This window comes from Chaetomium strumarium (genome assembly GCF_033439665.1).
Source record: "Chaetomium strumarium strain CBS 333.67 chromosome Unknown B0T15scaffold_2, whole genome shotgun sequence".
Taxonomy (NCBI): Eukaryota; Fungi; Ascomycota; class Sordariomycetes; order Sordariales; family Chaetomiaceae; genus Chaetomium; species Chaetomium strumarium.
The window spans coordinates 4,987,515-5,004,040 of NW_026944430.1; the positions used below are offsets into that span (position 1 = coordinate 4,987,515).

The 16,526-nt window shown below is 56.0% G+C and overlaps 8 protein-coding genes across 8 annotated transcripts; 6 read left to right on the plus strand and 2 right to left on the minus strand.

Annotated features, from left to right (window-relative positions):
• Positions 1 to 263: 263 nt before the first annotated feature.
• Positions 264 to 1,174, plus strand: B0T15DRAFT_526778 (uncharacterized protein). The gene has a single exon (XM_062868925.1). It carries the CDS (start codon positions 596 to 598, stop codon positions 1,151 to 1,153), a length of 558 nt encoding a protein of 185 aa, XP_062725065.1. The 5' UTR covers positions 264 to 595; the 3' UTR covers positions 1,154 to 1,174.
• A 55-nt stretch (positions 1,175 to 1,229) lies between these two features.
• B0T15DRAFT_500971 (uncharacterized protein) lies at positions 1,230 to 2,289 on the minus strand (the record flags this gene model as incomplete). The annotated part of the gene is made up of 3 exons (XM_062867386.1): positions 1,590 to 2,289; positions 1,384 to 1,508; positions 1,230 to 1,298 (listed from the first exon to the last, which is right to left on the minus strand). The coding sequence occupies exons 1-3, from the start codon at positions 2,077 to 2,079 to the stop codon at positions 1,230 to 1,232; spliced, it is 684 nt and encodes a 227-aa protein (XP_062725066.1). The 5' UTR covers positions 2,080 to 2,289.
• Positions 2,290 to 3,299: 1,010 nt separating this feature from the next.
• On the plus strand, positions 3,300 to 3,757 carry B0T15DRAFT_491809 (uncharacterized protein; the record flags this gene model as incomplete). The annotated part of the gene is made up of 2 exons (XM_062866812.1): positions 3,300 to 3,360; positions 3,453 to 3,757. The coding sequence occupies 2 exons, from the start codon at positions 3,300 to 3,302 to the stop codon at positions 3,755 to 3,757; spliced, it is 366 nt and encodes a 121-aa protein (XP_062725067.1).
• A 616-nt stretch (positions 3,758 to 4,373) lies between these two features.
• B0T15DRAFT_136081 (uncharacterized protein) lies at positions 4,374 to 5,015 on the plus strand. Its single transcript, XM_062861812.1, has 2 exons — positions 4,374 to 4,895; position 5,015. The coding sequence occupies exon 1, from the start codon at positions 4,399 to 4,401 to the stop codon at positions 4,843 to 4,845; it is 447 nt and encodes a 148-aa protein (XP_062725068.1). The 5' UTR covers positions 4,374 to 4,398; the 3' UTR covers positions 4,846 to 4,895; position 5,015.
• B0T15DRAFT_136073 (maltose permease) lies at positions 4,956 to 7,069 on the minus strand. The gene is made up of 3 exons (XM_062861811.1): positions 6,552 to 7,069; positions 6,430 to 6,492; positions 4,956 to 6,366 (listed from the first exon to the last, which is right to left on the minus strand). The coding sequence occupies exons 1-3, from the start codon at positions 6,752 to 6,754 to the stop codon at positions 5,067 to 5,069; spliced, it is 1,566 nt and encodes a 521-aa protein (XP_062725069.1). The 5' UTR covers positions 6,755 to 7,069; the 3' UTR covers positions 4,956 to 5,066.
• Positions 7,070 to 7,385: 316 nt separating this feature from the next.
• Positions 7,386 to 9,416, plus strand: B0T15DRAFT_392609 (C6 zinc finger domain protein; the record flags this gene model as incomplete). Its single annotated transcript, XM_062864645.1, has 2 exons — positions 7,386 to 7,726; positions 7,772 to 9,416. 2 exons carry the CDS (start codon positions 7,386 to 7,388, stop codon positions 9,414 to 9,416), a joined length of 1,986 nt encoding a protein of 661 aa, XP_062725070.1.
• Positions 9,417 to 9,627: 211 nt separating this feature from the next.
• B0T15DRAFT_526785 (glucan 1,3-beta-glucosidase) lies at positions 9,628 to 11,699 on the plus strand. The gene has a single exon (XM_062868926.1). It carries the CDS (start codon positions 10,046 to 10,048, stop codon positions 11,558 to 11,560), a length of 1,515 nt encoding a protein of 504 aa, XP_062725071.1. The 5' UTR covers positions 9,628 to 10,045; the 3' UTR covers positions 11,561 to 11,699.
• A 2,927-nt stretch (positions 11,700 to 14,626) lies between these two features.
• B0T15DRAFT_391081 (putative alkaline serine protease) lies at positions 14,627 to 16,127 on the plus strand (the record flags this gene model as incomplete). The annotated part of the gene is made up of 5 exons (XM_062864568.1): positions 14,627 to 14,866; positions 14,934 to 15,539; positions 15,602 to 15,704; positions 15,765 to 15,857; positions 15,946 to 16,127. The coding sequence occupies 5 exons, from the start codon at positions 14,627 to 14,629 to the stop codon at positions 16,125 to 16,127; spliced, it is 1,224 nt and encodes a 407-aa protein (XP_062725072.1).
• Between the last annotated feature and the right edge of the window lie 399 nt (positions 16,128 to 16,526).

Consider the following 16,526-nt stretch of genomic DNA (forward strand, 5'->3'; position numbering starts at 1 on the left):
CGTCCCCGTGATTCGGACCCGGCTATTCGGATTTTCGCACTCATTTAAGGAGCCTGCCGCTTATTGCCTGCTGCCGTAGGAGTTGCGCGGCGTCCTGTACCGTCCATTGGTCGATATGCTTCGACGGCCAGGGCGAGATCAGACATGAACGCAGACGATGTACAGAGTATGCAGTGCTCTTGCGTTTCGTTCGGCCAACCCAGTTATATAAGTCAAGTTCCTGCAAATTTCGAAGTTTGAACCCAACCCAGATCCAACCTCGTCGGAAGAATGGTACATATAAAGAGAATGCAAGAAAGTGAATCTTTTAGTGATGCCTCCAAAACGGCCACTGAGGTAACATGCCTCCTGCTGCCGCAGAGGCGTTGACTGTTTTTGGAGCTTGTCGACGGCAAAAGGGAGAGGACTACTGTACAGCAACCCACGACGGGAATCTCCCTTTACCCCATCCTCGTTGGCATCTGCGTGGATCATTCTTGGTGTCCATCGATGTCTTTATCATCTCGACTGTGAGTCTGGCTTACTGAAGGAGAAGATTAACAATACTCTCCTGACACCGGTGTTTGGGTCTCCCTGCAAGAAAATCCCCCCGATCATGTCGGAATTCCGCGACACGTCCAACATTGCCTGGTACCCAGCCGCCTACTCGCTGACGACATGCGCTCTCATCCCGCTGGCCGGCAAGCTCTCGTCCATCCTGCCGCTGCGGTGGGTCTACCAGGCCGTAGACGATGAACATGAGCGACCCGGCCATGCTGTCGCCGGTGCCGACGGCAGTCCATCCCACGGCCGACCGCCGCGGCCGCGTGTGGGTGATTATCAGGTAGACGTTGTGCGCGCCCGTGCTCGCATTGCGCCCCGTGGCGAGGCCGAGGCAGAAGTCGGCCGCTGCGTTGGGTTTGGCCGGATCGCCGAACCGACAGTACTGCACTGGTTCGGCCCGGGCGGGAGCGAGCAGCACCGCATGCAGCACCAACAGGGTCAGGAGGAGAAACCGGGACCAAGACCTTCCCGGACTCGGTTGGGGGATTGTATGGCGGATGGCCATGGCAGAGCTTTGGAAGCAGGGTTGAGGTGTCGTGAGCGGCAACCAGAGAAAGAGAGAGAGAGAGGTACGCAAAAGCGCAGGTGGGCTGTCGTCGGCGTCCGCTGACGTTGTCTAGCCCAGCCAAAGCTTTCAAGTATCTGTGTGTTGCTCTCGAGAAGGGCGCTGGTAAGGTAGGTAGTACCTAGGCAGCGGAGCAAAGGGGGCCAGATCCGCCGTGTGTGTCCGGCCCCCGACATGAAGCCCGTGCGATCTGGTGAGACACGCGCAAGTGGGTGTTATTGTTAGATAGATAATTCGACGCCGAAGCTCGGTACCGGATTACAATATGCACTTACCACGCAGTGCAGCTCGTGGTAGACATTCAAGCTCCCCGCGTAGCCGGAACCATCACTCAGCGCTACTGCGTTGCCCTCGCGATGGTACGCGACTATGTCCTCTCTGCCTAGTCGAAGGTTCATCGCTAGATATTACCAGAGTTTAGCAGGCACAGGTCTTCGATCCAATGTTGTGACATCCGGAGACGGAAGATAATAGTACTCACGCCTCAGGAGCTCCGCCCACGCCTTCTCCAGTGCCGGCCGCGGCGGGCCGATGAAGTTGCCGTGCAGACCGTTGCCCGAGTCGAACTCCTGAACACTCCAGTCGATGGCCTCATTTGCGGGCGCTAGCCAGAGCGGTGCCAGGTCAGACACCGCCAGAACGGCGAGGGCGATGGGAACGGCAGGGAAACTCACAATAGAGGATCTGACGCCGCAGCTCGGCCGGGTCCGGGCCAGAAGTACGGCCAGGCCAACGGCGATGACGAGCTGCACCACAGATACACCAGCATAGACCGCCACGGCCCGCCGGCGCTGGTACCATGAGATCGGGCGCTCCCACCGGGGGTTCTTCTCACGCTCGTTCACTAGCCGGTCTGTAGAGTCGTCGCGGTACTCGTTTCCGTCGTGCTGCCGACCTGTTTGAACGGTGTCTTTTTCCAATGGCATCATCGCCTTCATCAAGGCTTCGAAGGATATTGGGGGAGAAGGCATGTCGTTAGGATTGCGAAATTCTACAAGTCTCAAGCAACGGGGCTACCCGTGGGTGTGAGTTGGGGACATGGAGTGTTTCTGAACCAGCAAGACATGCCGGCAGCCGCCTGATCCGGGAACTGCTCCGAGATCTCCAGCCATTTTCCTTCACAGTCATTTTCCTGATCACTGAGCCCGGCGAGGCACTTGTTCGTTTACCTTTCAGAAATTCCTCATCTGTCGCCCACGCCATTCTCCGTTGCTTCATTAATTACAATGCTGCATCTGGGCTAGGTAGCCAGGATCCTGTCGGCATCCATGGCCGGTAGGGTGACACCGCATGGAGGACGTGAGCCTGGCCGTGCCGTAGCGCCACCGGCCAAGATTCTGCACGGTCATGCTTCCCCACTACCAGCACTAGTTCCTGTGACAGTCAGTACGTAGCCTTATAGCTAAATCAGCACTAGAAGCTGAAATACGGAGACACCGGTAGTTGAATGAGATTTGGTGTTGTCGCTAGGCTTGGCCACGAAGGAAAGAGATACAGCACACAGGCATGGCAATCTCCATAGGAACAAATAGCAACTGTAAGGGATGGAGCCATTGTATGTAGCTCTTAGTAAGAGTCCTTGACTACCTCTGATATGATAACCTCGCATTGTTATCGGTTACAACGGTCAGCTACTGGTATCTCAGACACGGGAGTTTGCATCTTGCTGCTAATTCGTACCATAACTGTAACTAGCTGCTTCTAAAGCTCTAAGGGCCTGAAATATGAGGACGCCGGCATAACGACGCCATTCGTGGGCAGAACGAAGCATGCAGGTCCAGAATGCACTGTCATTGTCGCATGAACACAGGTCGAGTGACCTTACGTGAATCTGAGGGTGTTTAGAAGGATAGCATCACCTTCTAGTCTCAGGGCTAGTGAGGCCGTAACGTAGTAAGGCTGACAGGAGGCTGTGCGGCCCTGCCAAATGCTATCTCTGCCAAACAAGCTCTGTTATATACAGAAGCCACGGTTAGAGACCGTGGCATGAAGCACAGCGAGCTACATCCATCTCGGGACAGGATATAAAGGAGCGTCCCACCCGGGATCCTCCCCTTTAAGACTCAGCAGGCAGTCCCAGGTCACTCAGTTCATGTAAATCCAGCCACAAGCATCCCAGAACCCCGACGAAGTCAAAGCAACAAACTCTGCGACTTTCCCTTCCAATCCAGACCACCTCTCAACCGCCAAAATGGTGAAGATTGCTCTTAGCTTGGTTCTTGCCGGTACCTCGATTTCCGCGCCCACTGGTAGTAAGAGAAGATATTCCCCGCTCCTGAACCTCATCAAGTACGATGACCGCATACTTCTATGGTCGAGTCTGACAAAGCCTATGATTCCATAGCAGACAAGCGTTCCGATGCTGACGCGGCTACCCTCTATGTTGCGGACAAACGCTCGGATGCCGACGCAGCCACGCTTTACGTGTCTGATAAGCGCTCTGACGCCGATGCGGCGACTCTCTATGTCGCTGACAAGCGATCCGACGCTGATGCCGCCACTCTTTATGTGACGGACAAACGTTCTGATGTCGATGCAGCGACTCTTTATGTCACCGACAAGCGGTCGGATGCTGACGCCGCTACCTTGTATGTGGCCGACAAGAAGCGGTCCGACGCGGATGCTGCCACTCTTTATGTCACGGACTAAGCGTATCCAGTGAGTGTTGACCGATACAGACATCATGAACCCCATGCTCATTCGGAACAGGTCATTGTCGCCAGCGGTTCGCCCGCCACTACTGAACTAAACCTTCATCGACCGCTAATAAGGAAGATGGAACGATTGCTGTTTCGGCCCATCTCACAACGTCGATGATGGATTTCGTGGCCCTGTAACTCTGGCGTTTGCAGGACAGAGCTTAGTGATAGTGTGAGAGGTATCGGGGCTATATCGCCTCTTCCGTTGGTGGTCAACATCCCTTGGGAGGGATGTGCCGGAAACTGGATCGTGCTTTCATGTTCGGTAGCTATTGTACACTCATTTGGGCCCCCGCCGTATTGGGCGTGTTTCACTACTTAGGACAATCTGAATTGAACTGGGTTTCGGAGATATTACACGGCGCGTCAGGCACATGGCCCAAAGAGGAGTGACACTTGCGCAGGTTGGCGACCGTTATGTCTACAATCTCGCTCGGTTGTTGGCGGGACAACGGCCCGCTTTTTTCAGATCTGCTCACGGATCAGCCAATCATGTCGCGACATGCTTGATTATTAGCAATCCATCGGTCGGCTCTTGTAGTATCATTCTTTCATCGAACTTCAATCAGTTATCACGGCAAAACATAGAAGATGCAACTACGTCCCGCTGCAAACGAGCCCGAGTCTCAGCCAAACTACAGCCCTGAGACGGCACAGCGACCCCGCAGGACCGACTTCCTCCATCCCGGCTACTCTAATGGGATAGTGCTTCTCTCGCTGCCCGCACTCGATAGCGGCGGCATCGACTATGACACGGCCCTGACCGCCTGCGGCCTCATTGCCGGCAATCGGTGGGGCGATGGATTCTTCTCGTCGGACCGCATCGGCGCCCTGAGGGTGGAGCGCCCGAATGGCGGCATCCTGCGCGAGGCGCAATACTTCTTTCAACTTCCGGCCCCGCTTGACCCTCCATACCCCGTCGTGCCGCGCTTCGCGGAATGGCGCTTCCCGCACACAATTTGCCACCCTTGTAGCAGAGATGGGCGGAAAATGCGGCAGCGACCCGCACGGCAGCAGAGGCAGCGAGGGTATCCCTGACGACGGGGTGAGGTTAGGTGAAGTTACTATGCCTACTTCTGCCGGAGCATGTAGGTGAATGTCGCTTTGCAGCGTTTAGTATAGAAATCAGGTAGCGTCGGGACCCCTTCGAAATACGATTTAAGGCGCCTATAGAGCCTACGGCACTAACGTTAACCACCCGATTCAGATCAACCCTATTGCCAAGCTCCCAATCACAGACTCCATCTTCCAAAAACCTTTCACATCCGTCCCATCTCCCTCGGTGGCACCTTGGCAGCAAACAGCCGATCAATCTCATCAAACGTCTTACCCTTGAGCTCCGGAACATAAAAGTAGCTACCAACCGTTGCCAACAGTGCAAGACCGCCAAAGATAAAGCCGACCTTACCCTTGAGGTTCCCCTCGTCCGGGTTGACCATGTATGGGATGGCAAAGTTCATGGCGATCCCACACAGGGCCTGGGTGGCCGTGGCCAGGGAAATGGTCTTGGCCCGCAGCACCGTGCTGGACGCCTCGCCCAGGATGGCAAACGCCATAGCGCCGATGGTCAAGAAGTACACAAACGCATAGACGACGGTCACAGCCGCCTGAACCCATTTTGCCGCGCTCGTCTGAACCACGTCCATGATGCCGATGAGAAGCAGGATGGCGGTCAGCGTGGCCATACCGGACAGGAAGATGCTGCGGCGGCCAAAGCGTTCCACGACGAACCAGCTGAGGACGTTGCCCAACACGCCGCACGCCGTGACACCGACGCCGAGGTTGAAGCTGTTGGACGGGTCGACACCTGCTAGCTGGAAGAAGTAGGTGGAGTAGCCGAGCACGAAAATGATACCGACCATGTGCTGGCAGAGAAACACGCCCGTCGAGATGCCCGTGCGAAGCCGGTTGGTGCCACGGAAACAGTCGAGGAAGCTCGTCTCGGTGTCGTCGCTCATCATGGCTTCCTCCCGGATCGTGGCATCCAACATGGCCAGGCCCTTGTCCACGTCGTAGCCGCGCCCGTACAGCGTGCGCAGCGAAGCCGTGGCGCGCTCGCGCATTCCCTTGCGCGCCAGATACCACGGGCTCTCGGGCGAGAACGGCAGGCCGAGGAGCAGAAAGGCGGTAAAGAAGAGCTGGATGGCGAAGGGGGCGCGGTACGCCCAGCGGTCGTCCCGCTCACCGAAGCCCTTGACAACGGCGTTGGAAAGGAGCTGGCCGATCGCGACGCCGAGGTTGACGCCTGCCGTGGCGGAGCCACGCAGCGCAAGGGGCGCCAGTTCGCTGCAGGCCAGGGGCGCGACGGTAAGGTAGAAGCCAAGGCCGAAGCCGAGGATCAGCTTGGACGCGAGGAAGGCGCCGCGTGCGGTGGACAGAACCTCGCCAATGCAGCCGCCTGTGCAGAGGATGATGCCGGCGAGGAGAGCTGCCTTGCGGCCGGTCCGGTCGGCAAGCCAGGAGCAGGCGAAGCCGCCGAAGAATTGGCCTACGGTGCTGATGCAGTTGAATGCGGTCTGCCACGATGCGGGGAGGACCGCGTCGCCGTTTTCAATATAGCTGCAGGAAAGTATTAGCGTCGTGCTGAAGAAGAGAAGAGAAGGTGGGGCGACGCTGGCTCACCCGAAATCTCGGCGGAAGGAGGCGACGGAGATCATGGCACCGTTCACCTGAGCGTCGAAGCCCCTGCGGATATTAATTAGCAATGCCGCCCGTGACACCGAACAAAGGAGTTTCGAACCAACCATCCTACTGCGGCCATGGCCCAAAAAAAGCACCACCAGACTACGGACTTATGGCTGCGGAAGAGATCGGCCAGGGTGAGTTCGTGCTCCTGCTGGTTGGCTGCTGTGACTACGGCAGACTTCAGGTTGGACATGGACTCGGAGTCGTGGGCCTTCGAAGCGACGGCCTCGACATGCGCGGGATCTGTGGATTTTTCAGCCATCTTCCCTCTTGTTGTTATTGTTATCGTCGTTGGGGTCTGGTGCGACTTCACGGAGTCGACAGTCTATCGCAGAAGGAGAACAAGGCGAGAGGTATGACAGGCTTTGATATGATGGATGGAATGAAGGGAAACCGTTGAGGATACAGCTGAAGGCATATCTGGGGTTTTATCCCGAAGCTCGACGTCGACATCGTCGTCAAGTTTCGGTGCTATGCTGGTCTATGGGTGGTGTTACCGAGACGGGCATTGGCTTTCGAGCGACATTCCGCGCATAAATCCAGAACGGTCCCAACGACTTGGTGTGGCCAGGCCGCCAGAGTCCATGCGGAGTTTGTTCGCCTTCCCCAGACTCTCCGCATTTTCAGCGCTAGCCCAAATGTTCCCCAGCGACGCTAACGCTAGTGTGAAGGAGAAAAGGGGCTAGTGTACCTAGACCCATTGTAGAAGCGATATTCCGCGACAGGCTGAGACCCACCACCTCCACTCTATTCAACTCGCTTCTCTCTTGGCTCCTCCTCGTTTCTTCTTCCAGAGCGGTTCCTGGTGGTTCTGCTCTTTTTTCCCAAGCATCTTCTTTGCTGGACCGGACCCTTGCATCTATCCGCAGAAACCTACCCTGTCCTGAGTTTCGATGGCTGATCTCCCCGCATCAGCGGCTGCCCCAGGACCCGCAGCTGGGAGCAACACGCGACCTCCGCCACGTGGGACCGCCGCCTACCCTCGCAAGCGCGCTGTCAAGGCCTGCCAAGTCTGCCGTGCTCGGCGTACCAAGTGCGACAACGCCAAGCCGTCGTGCTCTTTCTGCCTCAAGGTGGGTGCCACGTGCATACAGTCGCCCGTCGACCTGTCAAGCTTCGACCCGGCCAGCCTCAAGATCCTAGAGCGGTTGGACGACCTGGAAGAACTAGTGAGATCCGTCTCGCTTGACAGCAGCAGTGGCAGCCCGACCGCAAGCAAGACCAGAGTCGTCGAGTCCGCTCGGCTTGATAAGCCGCAGGAGGCTCAGGAACCCATCAGTTTGGACGCTGTCATACCGCCGGGTCCAGAAGATATCGCATCATCTTGGCCCATCTTTGCAGCCTTCCAAGACGGGCTGGGGACGGCGCACGCCCTGAAATCGCCGTCGGGGTCGTGCTTGGGAGCGTCCGTCGTCACCTCTGCGCCGTCCATGCCTGTCTTTGAAGGCCACGACCCTGACAGGGAACCCGGGCGGATCAGCGAGCTGCTCGACAGCTTCTTTGCTTACGTGCACGTCAAAAACCCGGTGCTCGACGAGACCGCCACGCGGAACATGGTCTTGTCTACTGTTGACAACGGCCTGGACTGGTCCGCCGAGTCATGTCTGGCCTCGCTCGTTTGTGCTTTAGGTGCGATCGCCACGCCCTTCGGCCCCAGCCTGGACACCATGCCAGGGACGCCCGCGTATAGCAGCGCCCAATCCTTCTTTGCCGCCGCGCAGCAGCGGATTGGCATGGCTCTCTGCTCCGATGATACTCTGGCTGCCCAGTGTCTCTTCCTGTCGGGAGTCTACATGATGTGCACCTGCCAGCCCGTGCGTGCATGGCGCTTCTTTCTGCAGGCCCTTGCCGCTTGCCAGCAATTCTCCTTCCTCCACCCGCTTTCCCACCAGAACCACCACCCAGAAAACGCTGGCCAGCAAGCCAGTCTCAGCCCGCCAGCGGGGATAGGAGACACTTGCTCGCCAGCACCCTCCCCCTCGGACACGCTCCAGCAGGCCGTCTACTGGTCGAGCTGGAAGTCGGAGCGCGAGATGCGCGGCGGAGACATTGGCCACCGACTACCGGACTTCTCGGCGCCCCATCAGGACGCCCATCTCGTGCTCTACCCGCCGTTCTTTCCGACGCCGCCGGCGCCGCGTCCGGAGACGGCCGGCGCGCCGATCCACTCGCGCCTAGCGCGCGAGCGCACATCCTGGTACTTCTACTTGGCCGAGATCTCGCTGCGGCGGCTCTCGGCCCGCGTCGCAGCCGAGATGATCCGCCTGCGCAAGCAGGCGTCCGCCCCCCGGGGACATAGCAGGGCGCAGTTCCTGGCGGCGCTGGCCGAGGCGGTGCCGGGCTACGAGGAGCAAGCGGGAGAGTGGGTCGCGTCACTGCCGGCGTGCCTGTCGTTCGACGCGCCGGCAGACGAGGACGATGTCTGCCGGTTCGTGCTCCGAGGGCACGCGATCAATCTGTTTGAGCTGATATACTGGCCCTTCCTGTCTGCGTATCTGGGCTGCGCCGATGCGGGAGAACAACCGCTCTGCGCCGAGCGGGGCCCGATGCTCGCAGGCATAGTGACGCTGGCACAAAAGGCCCTGGATCACCATCTCATGAGGCTGGTGGTGAACCGGCCTGGATACAGACACCGCCACCACGGCACGATCCCGATGATGCGGTCCTGCTCGCGTAGCGCTTTGATACTGGTCGCGACGGCCAAGCACCTTCAACGCGAGGCGCGTCGTCCTCGGGCTATCGGTGGTGACATGTTGACTGTGCGTATGCCTGAGGGGTGGGCGGCTGAAGTGGACGCCGTGATCGATCTCTTGGCCTTCTGGAGCACCGAGACACGCGAGTTTCGCCAGATTCAACGAGTTCTCGAGCAGGCACATGCAAACACCTGCACGGCCGCAGCTTCCGGCTCATATTTTCTCCCGTGAAGCTTCAACACTGAACTGGGTGGCTCAAAAATTGATAGAGATGCGTTCGTGCTTTCGCAGGATCCGGCATGGGTCCAACAGAGCTCGGCGGCGAATGACACGTGACAGTTTAAAAGATGGGAGTGTACAGTTCAACCCCTCAATGATTGTTAGCGCGGAACAAGCGACAGGGGCTGAAACGCTAGGGCTGACCCCTGGTCGCTCAAGTCAGGCGCTAACATTCATTCAAGGGTTGGACTGTACGTGTAGAATCCCTACTGAGCCCAGCTCTTGGCCCGAAAGCCGTGTCAGGGTTGGCTGCAAGCCCTGCGCCACTCTACACTAAGCGAGGCGACGGGACCAAGCTGAGCTGAACTCGGGGAATGTCGCTCGTGGAGGTCGGCCTAGACATCGCGGAGTATCGCCCTTCAGACCGGGTATATTCCGGCTCTACGACTCCAAGCAATGGGCGATCAGTCGCCAATCATTCGGTCCGTGTGAAAGCGGTTGGCCGGCTAAAAGTGGTTACGCAGTACTGACCTGACGTCTTGGCTTTTGTGTACCCCATTCTCAAAGGGGATATAAAGCATGGCTCTTAACGGGCCCCAACCCGGGATGCCAGAGACGCATTACGATACCCAGCCAGCGCCATGTCGACAGCAACAACCCGAACCACAGCAGGCTTGGCCCAAGATGTCTCCGTTCGGGTAGAACTTACGCACACGCCACCGCGTCTGACCATGCTCCGCGCAAGTGGCACTGATATCGTCAACGCCGCCGGTGACAAGGTTATCCTCAAGGGAGCCGGGCTCGGCGGCATGCTCAACATGGAAAATTTCATTACCGGATACTCGGGCCACGAGCATGAGCACCGAGTCGCTCTCGCCGAGGTCTTGGGCAAGGAAAAGGCCGCCTTCTTCTTTGACCGCCTCATCCACCACTTCTTCACCGACGCCGACGCCGCTCTCTTCGTCTCGCTCGGCCTCAACTGCCTCCGCGTGCCCTTCAACTACCGGCACTTCATGGACGACGACAACCCCAACGTCATCAAGCCCGAAGGTTTTGCCCTCCTGAACCGCGTCGTCGACATATGCGGCCGCCACGGCATCTACGTCGTGCTCGACCTGCACGCCGTGCCCGGGGGTCAGAACCAGGACTGGCACAGCGACAGTGGGCTCTCGCGCGCGCTCTTCTGGGAGTTCCGCGACTTCCAGGACCGCGCCGTGCAGCTCTGGCGCGCCATCGCCGCGCACTATGCGGGCAACCCCGTGGTCGCCGGGTACAACCCGCTCAACGAGCCGGCGGACCCGCAGCACGCGCGGCTCGTGGCGTGGTACGAGCGCGTCGAGCGCGCCATCCGCGCCGTCGACCCGGACCACATGCTCTTCCTCGACGGCAACACCTACGCCATGGACTTCTCCGCCTTCGACCCGGCCCGCGCCCTGCCCAACGCCGTCTACAGCTGCCACGACTACGCCCGCCTCGGCTTCCCCGGCGGCGAGCAGTACGACGGATCCGACGCGCAGCGCCTGCACCTGCGCGCCAGCTTCGCGCGCAAGGTAGCCTTTATGCGCGCGGCCGGCGTGCCCATCTGGAACGGCGAGTTCGGCCCCGTCTACCAGCAGCACGATCGGGACGGCGCCGAGAGCGCGGAAGCGACCAACGAGCGGCGCTTCGCCCTCCTGCGCGAGCAGCTGCGCATCTACCGCGAGTTCGACGCGCCCGTGTCGTGGAGCATCTGGCTGTGGAAGGACATCGGGTACCAGGGCATGGTCCACCTTGACCCGGACAGCGCCTACATGCGGCTGGTGCGGCCCTTTGTCGAGAAGAAGAAGCGCCTGGGGCTCGACTTTTGGGGCGTCGCGGACAAGAGCGCCGTCGACGGGGAGGTGTACGCACCCTTCATCGCCAAGCTGCGCGAGATGGTGCCGGCGCATCTGCTGCGGAAAAAGTACCCCAATACGTGGACGTTCGATCGGCAGGTCGAGCGCGTGGTGAGGGAGTGCTTGATGAGTGAGTATCTGGGTTGGGAGATGGCGGAGCTGTTTGCAAACAAGACAGAGGTGGAGCTAGAGGAGCTGGCCAGTAGCTTTGCGCTTGAGAAGTGTGTTACGAGGGTTAGGTTGAATGAGATTTTAAGATCGGATGCTCAGTTAACCCGGTAATAGCCTAGGGGGAAGTGTTTGCTCCTATCAGAGCGCAGGATTACTATATCACTGCTTTAGACAGACCGTAAAATATAGTATTTAGAGTCCTTAGTTAAGCTCCAAGTCTGGTCTCTATATTGCAAGTAATGTACTTAAGTGGTTGAAAGTAATAACATAGCGATATCTTTCATCAAAGTCTCTGCTATGCCTAACGTATATGATAAGCGAGTGACGCAGATAAGCGAGCGACGCACTTTCAGTGCGACGCGCCTCCTCTAAACTTTTCCACCAAATACCACCATAATAAGCCATATGTAGCCCTTTAAAAGAAGCTAGGCTTCTTTTAGCCCTCGAAGCTATCAAATAGAGCGAGAATCTCAGTATCCGGGCGGTAGCTAAGCTATATAACGTTCTAGAAGCAACGATTCGCCACCGGCGCAAAGGACATGCTGCAAGACGCGATGTTCTAGCCAACTCGTGTAAGCTCACAGATCTAGAAGAGAAGTCAATAGTTCAGTATATAACTGAGCTATCTATACGCGCATTCCCACCTAGATTAAATAGTATAGAAGATATGGCTAACCACCTATGTCACGAATTAAGCCAACAGGACAGCTGCAGGTGGGACAACCCGATGGGTAGCGCAGGGCGCACCCGAACCAATCATTTAGGACCAATAAAAAGGAGCTCTAAGGTGCTCTAGAGAGCAGACGAGAGCTCAGGGAGCTAAGCTAATTAGCACGAAGGAATGGAAGCTCTCGATGGAGTCAACAGAGCACTAAGCTCTAGGGAGCTCTATAGAGCATATAAGAGCACCCAAAGATAGCCAGTATATAGTCACTCGTTTTGGAGGACTCTAAGAGTTCTCTAGTGAGCAATACAAACAGTAGAGTAGCCTAACCTTACTGTATAGACATTGCAACTTGCATTGTTGTGAACCTTTTAGCTTTACCGAGACCTACAGTCCGACCAGCAGATACCTTCGACCGGCGAACCCTTTCAAAGGCAGGACTGCTTGTAGTTTCGTCACAAAGAGCCACCACTCGACTGAATTCGAGCTTTACTGCAAGGAGAACAACATTGTTATACTCTATATGCCTCTATACTCTTCCCATAGGCTCTAGCCTCTCGATGTTACCTGCTTTAGGCCACTCAAGCAGGCATACAGTCGCTAGATTGAGGGCTTAATGCGTATGTATATCAACTATATTAGTAAGCTTAAGTTCCTCTATGCCTTCCAAGAAGCCTCCTTTGCTTCTATAATAGAGAAGAATATATAGGGTAGCTTTATAGGGGCTGGCCTTATGCCATACGACCTAGAGCGGGTGCTTTCTAAGCTAGATATAAAGCTTCGTACGCTAATACCCCCAACCTTACAGCCTAGCACTATACAACCCTAGGTCTTCTAGACACCGGTTAACCCCCAAGGAGCTGATATACAGTCAACGCTCATCAAGACTTACATAGCGAACCATTAAAATAGCTCCCCAACTTCAATGTTGGATGCTGTAGACCAGCTTGCCAAGGGTATGATAGCTATAATGCACCAGGTGGCCCTCCTTCAGTTAGAGGTCTCTTCGCTTCACAAGGCCAATGAGGCACTAAGCAAGCGCCGGCGTGCCAAGAAAACACGTATACAGCTTGGAAGTTCACTTACTGTACAAGATACAAAGAATCTACTAGATTAGAATGCCGTAGGTAGGGAGGTAGTGCAGGAAACGCAGCCGGATGGTAGCGGTTCAGGGGGAGCTTATACGAAGGTTCGATGCTGTGGGGTATGCGGCAGGCCTGGCCATAATGCTCGCACTTGCTAGGAGGCTGTAGAATCATCTGATTCATCTATTTCTGATGTAATTGTAGTTGGTTGCTAGCGTTGTTGTATTATAATTGAGGATAGTTGTTGTAGGGTGGTAGAAAGTGCGTCGCTCGCTTATCTGCGTCGCTCGCTTATCATGTACGTTAGACCAACTGGCTAAATTCTGAATTGCAAGAGTCCTTTTTTTGCGCACCTGTATTTCATATGATCTTGCAAAGGCTGTACAGTATAATACGTGAAAACATGCGCCCTGAGCTTCCGGTAAAGGCCGCTGACCGGCTCGCCTGGTGTTTGGAGGACATAGCTTGATAGTCGACTTGTGGAAGACCGCCAGTGACTCGCCCAATTCCCTTAAGAAGCTCCTCTCCGCCAATATCCTTTACAAGAATCTCTGCTCAAGCGAGTTCGCATTGGCTATATCCTCCTAGGCGCCTTTAGCGATCCCATCCGATGCGTCCTCGAGACCTAACTAACCCTTTGGCATCAAAACCCGCCACGAAGCCATTTCTCCCGCAATGGGTTGACGAGGCTATTACCAGCCGATCTCTCATCGGTCTCACCAACCATCGTTGACTCGTCTCTAGCTGTAATACCATCGACTCTATCCTCGGCAGCTCAATCACAACCCGAGCGCTCAAGATCAGGCCGCACTGTCTCAGACATATATGAAAACCATCTCTTCCTGCTGGCCTGGCCCGGCTCTGCCGTCCGGCGCCGCGGGCGGCGTGCGGTATTCTGCATATGCTTCAAGTTTTACGTCATGTCATAGTTCTATTCGCCTTTCTCCGCTATCTGCAACCTGAACGAGATGAACATTGGTCTTTTGCAAGCGACACCTGTGGGAGAACTGAGGTGGGGATGACGTCGCACTTCCTGTCTCCAGCATGAATCAGTTTCTCCGCATACATCGAGATGCGGACTGTGAATTGTTCTCGGCGATCTTCGATGATGATGATGATGATGACGATGATGATGATAATGATGACGATCATCATCATCGTCATCATCATGACTTGAATGACGTCGACATTGGTCTTCCGTATGTGACGCCAGTTCGGCAACATGACGTTAGGTGTAGATCTGACTGACTCCTTTGTTAGTATATTATGGGTAATTTGAGGATAGTGAGCTTTTCACGTATGGGCAACTGGCTCATAATGCCATAACCCGTCAACTACTCTGCTCTTAGTACCAAATAATCTTTTCAACCCTTCCAAGCCTTGCCGCAGCCTAGCAACCACACGAGATTTATCCACAACCTCCCCAGAATGACGGATACCGAAGCTTACCCTACACCCAGAGCCATCCCCGGCCAGTGGATTGTGAGGCTCAAGCCTTTTGCTTCTGAGAGTACGAAGACTCAACACCTTTCATCCGTGAACATTCGCGCCGCAGATGCAACACCCTTCCACGTTCACGTTCATCGTGAGTTCAACCTTGACGAGGCCCGGGGATACTCGGCCTCGTTCGATGAAGCCACCAAGGAGCAGCTGGAGCAGCTGCCCGAGGTAATCATACTATGATAACTTGAAATGCCTTCTCCTACCTTACCCAGATAATACTAACCGCACGCAGGTTGCCTCAGTGGAGCCAGTCTTACTCTACAAGCACTGCGCCATCTCATCCGTTACCAAGCGAGTTCCCTGGGGCCTCGCTCGTCTGTCCAGCGATGGGAAGGTCCCTGAGACAGGACCCTACACGTACAAGTACAACGACGCCGCCGCCGGGCACGGCGTTGTGGCATATGTGCTTGACACTGGCATCAATGACAAGCATGAGCAATTTGAATGCCGCGCGACCAAAGGGCGTAAGTTCGTGACGGAGCCTTATCCAGACTTAGTCACCAGCGACGACGACAAACAGGGACACGGCACGCACTGCGCGGGCACCATCGGCGCCAAGGACTACGGCGTCGCAAAGAAGGTCGACATCGTCGGCATCAAGGTCTTTAACGACCTCCCGGATACTGATGAGAGGGCCGGTGCAACAAATGCCGATATCATGGCCGCCATTCAGTACGTCGTGCAACAATACAAAGAGCATGGTAAACCGTCCGTCATCAACCTCAGTCTCGGAGGCCCTCTATATGAGCCCCTGGATGCGATGGTTTCCGCTGCGGTGAGAGCCGACGTCCTCGTTGTGTGTGCTGCTGGTAATGCACAGCCACCCACATTCCAACCGGTATGTATCTCACTCGACGTCCCATGAAGATGCCAGGTTCACTAATGTCATCGTAATCACAGAGAGACGCCGAGACGACCTCGCCAGCACGTACCCCACTTGCCATTACCGTCGCCGCATCCGACGTCAAAGACCAGCTTGCAAGCTTTAGCAACTACGGTAGACGTAAGTGCAACTTGTTAACTCGCGGGGACATGCAATGTATGGACGCTAAAACTGCGGTAGTGGTCGATATCATCGCGCCTGGCGTCGGTATCGAGTCGACTTGGATCGGCCCCAACAACAATGAAACCAAGTCCATCAGTGGAACTTCGATGGGTAAGAGGGTTTCTTTACATATACCGTATCTTCCGCAACGCACGTGCAGGTCTTGTGACGAAGCTTTTGCTGACATACTGTCGCTCAGCGTGCCCTCATGTTGTGGGCGTCGCCGCCGCTATCCTCAGCAACCCAAAGATGGCGGACAAGTCTCCCTTTGCCGTCGCGTCAGAACTGCTCCGTCTGGCTGATAAGAACAGGGTCTCTGGACTGGAGGACAAGAAGCGGAGGACTATTGATGCTGTATCACAGGTGCCGCTTTTGGTCTGACGGTGACTAGACGTGGGCATGCTGATTAGGTGCTAGTTAGGGCGTTGTTTCAGTCAGTGTGTTTATTCATTGCTTCGGGGTTTTGAACCAGACCGTCAATCTAGTTATCGAGGGTAAATAAATCACGCACTTTTGTCTTTTAGCTCAAATTTTACAGCTTACACTCGCAAGGTGGGCAAGGACCCACACCTCTTACTAATGGAATGCATACTGAAAGCACGCCGGCCTTGAATAGGAACGTCTTTATCTACGATCACGATCTAAATCTAAATCTAGATGTAGATCTGGGGTTAGGGTTAGGGTTAGGGTTAGGGTTAGGGTTAGGGTTAGGGTTAGGGTTAGGGTTAGGGTTAGGGTTAGGGTTAGGGTTAGGGTTAGGGTTAGGGTTAGGTTAGGGTT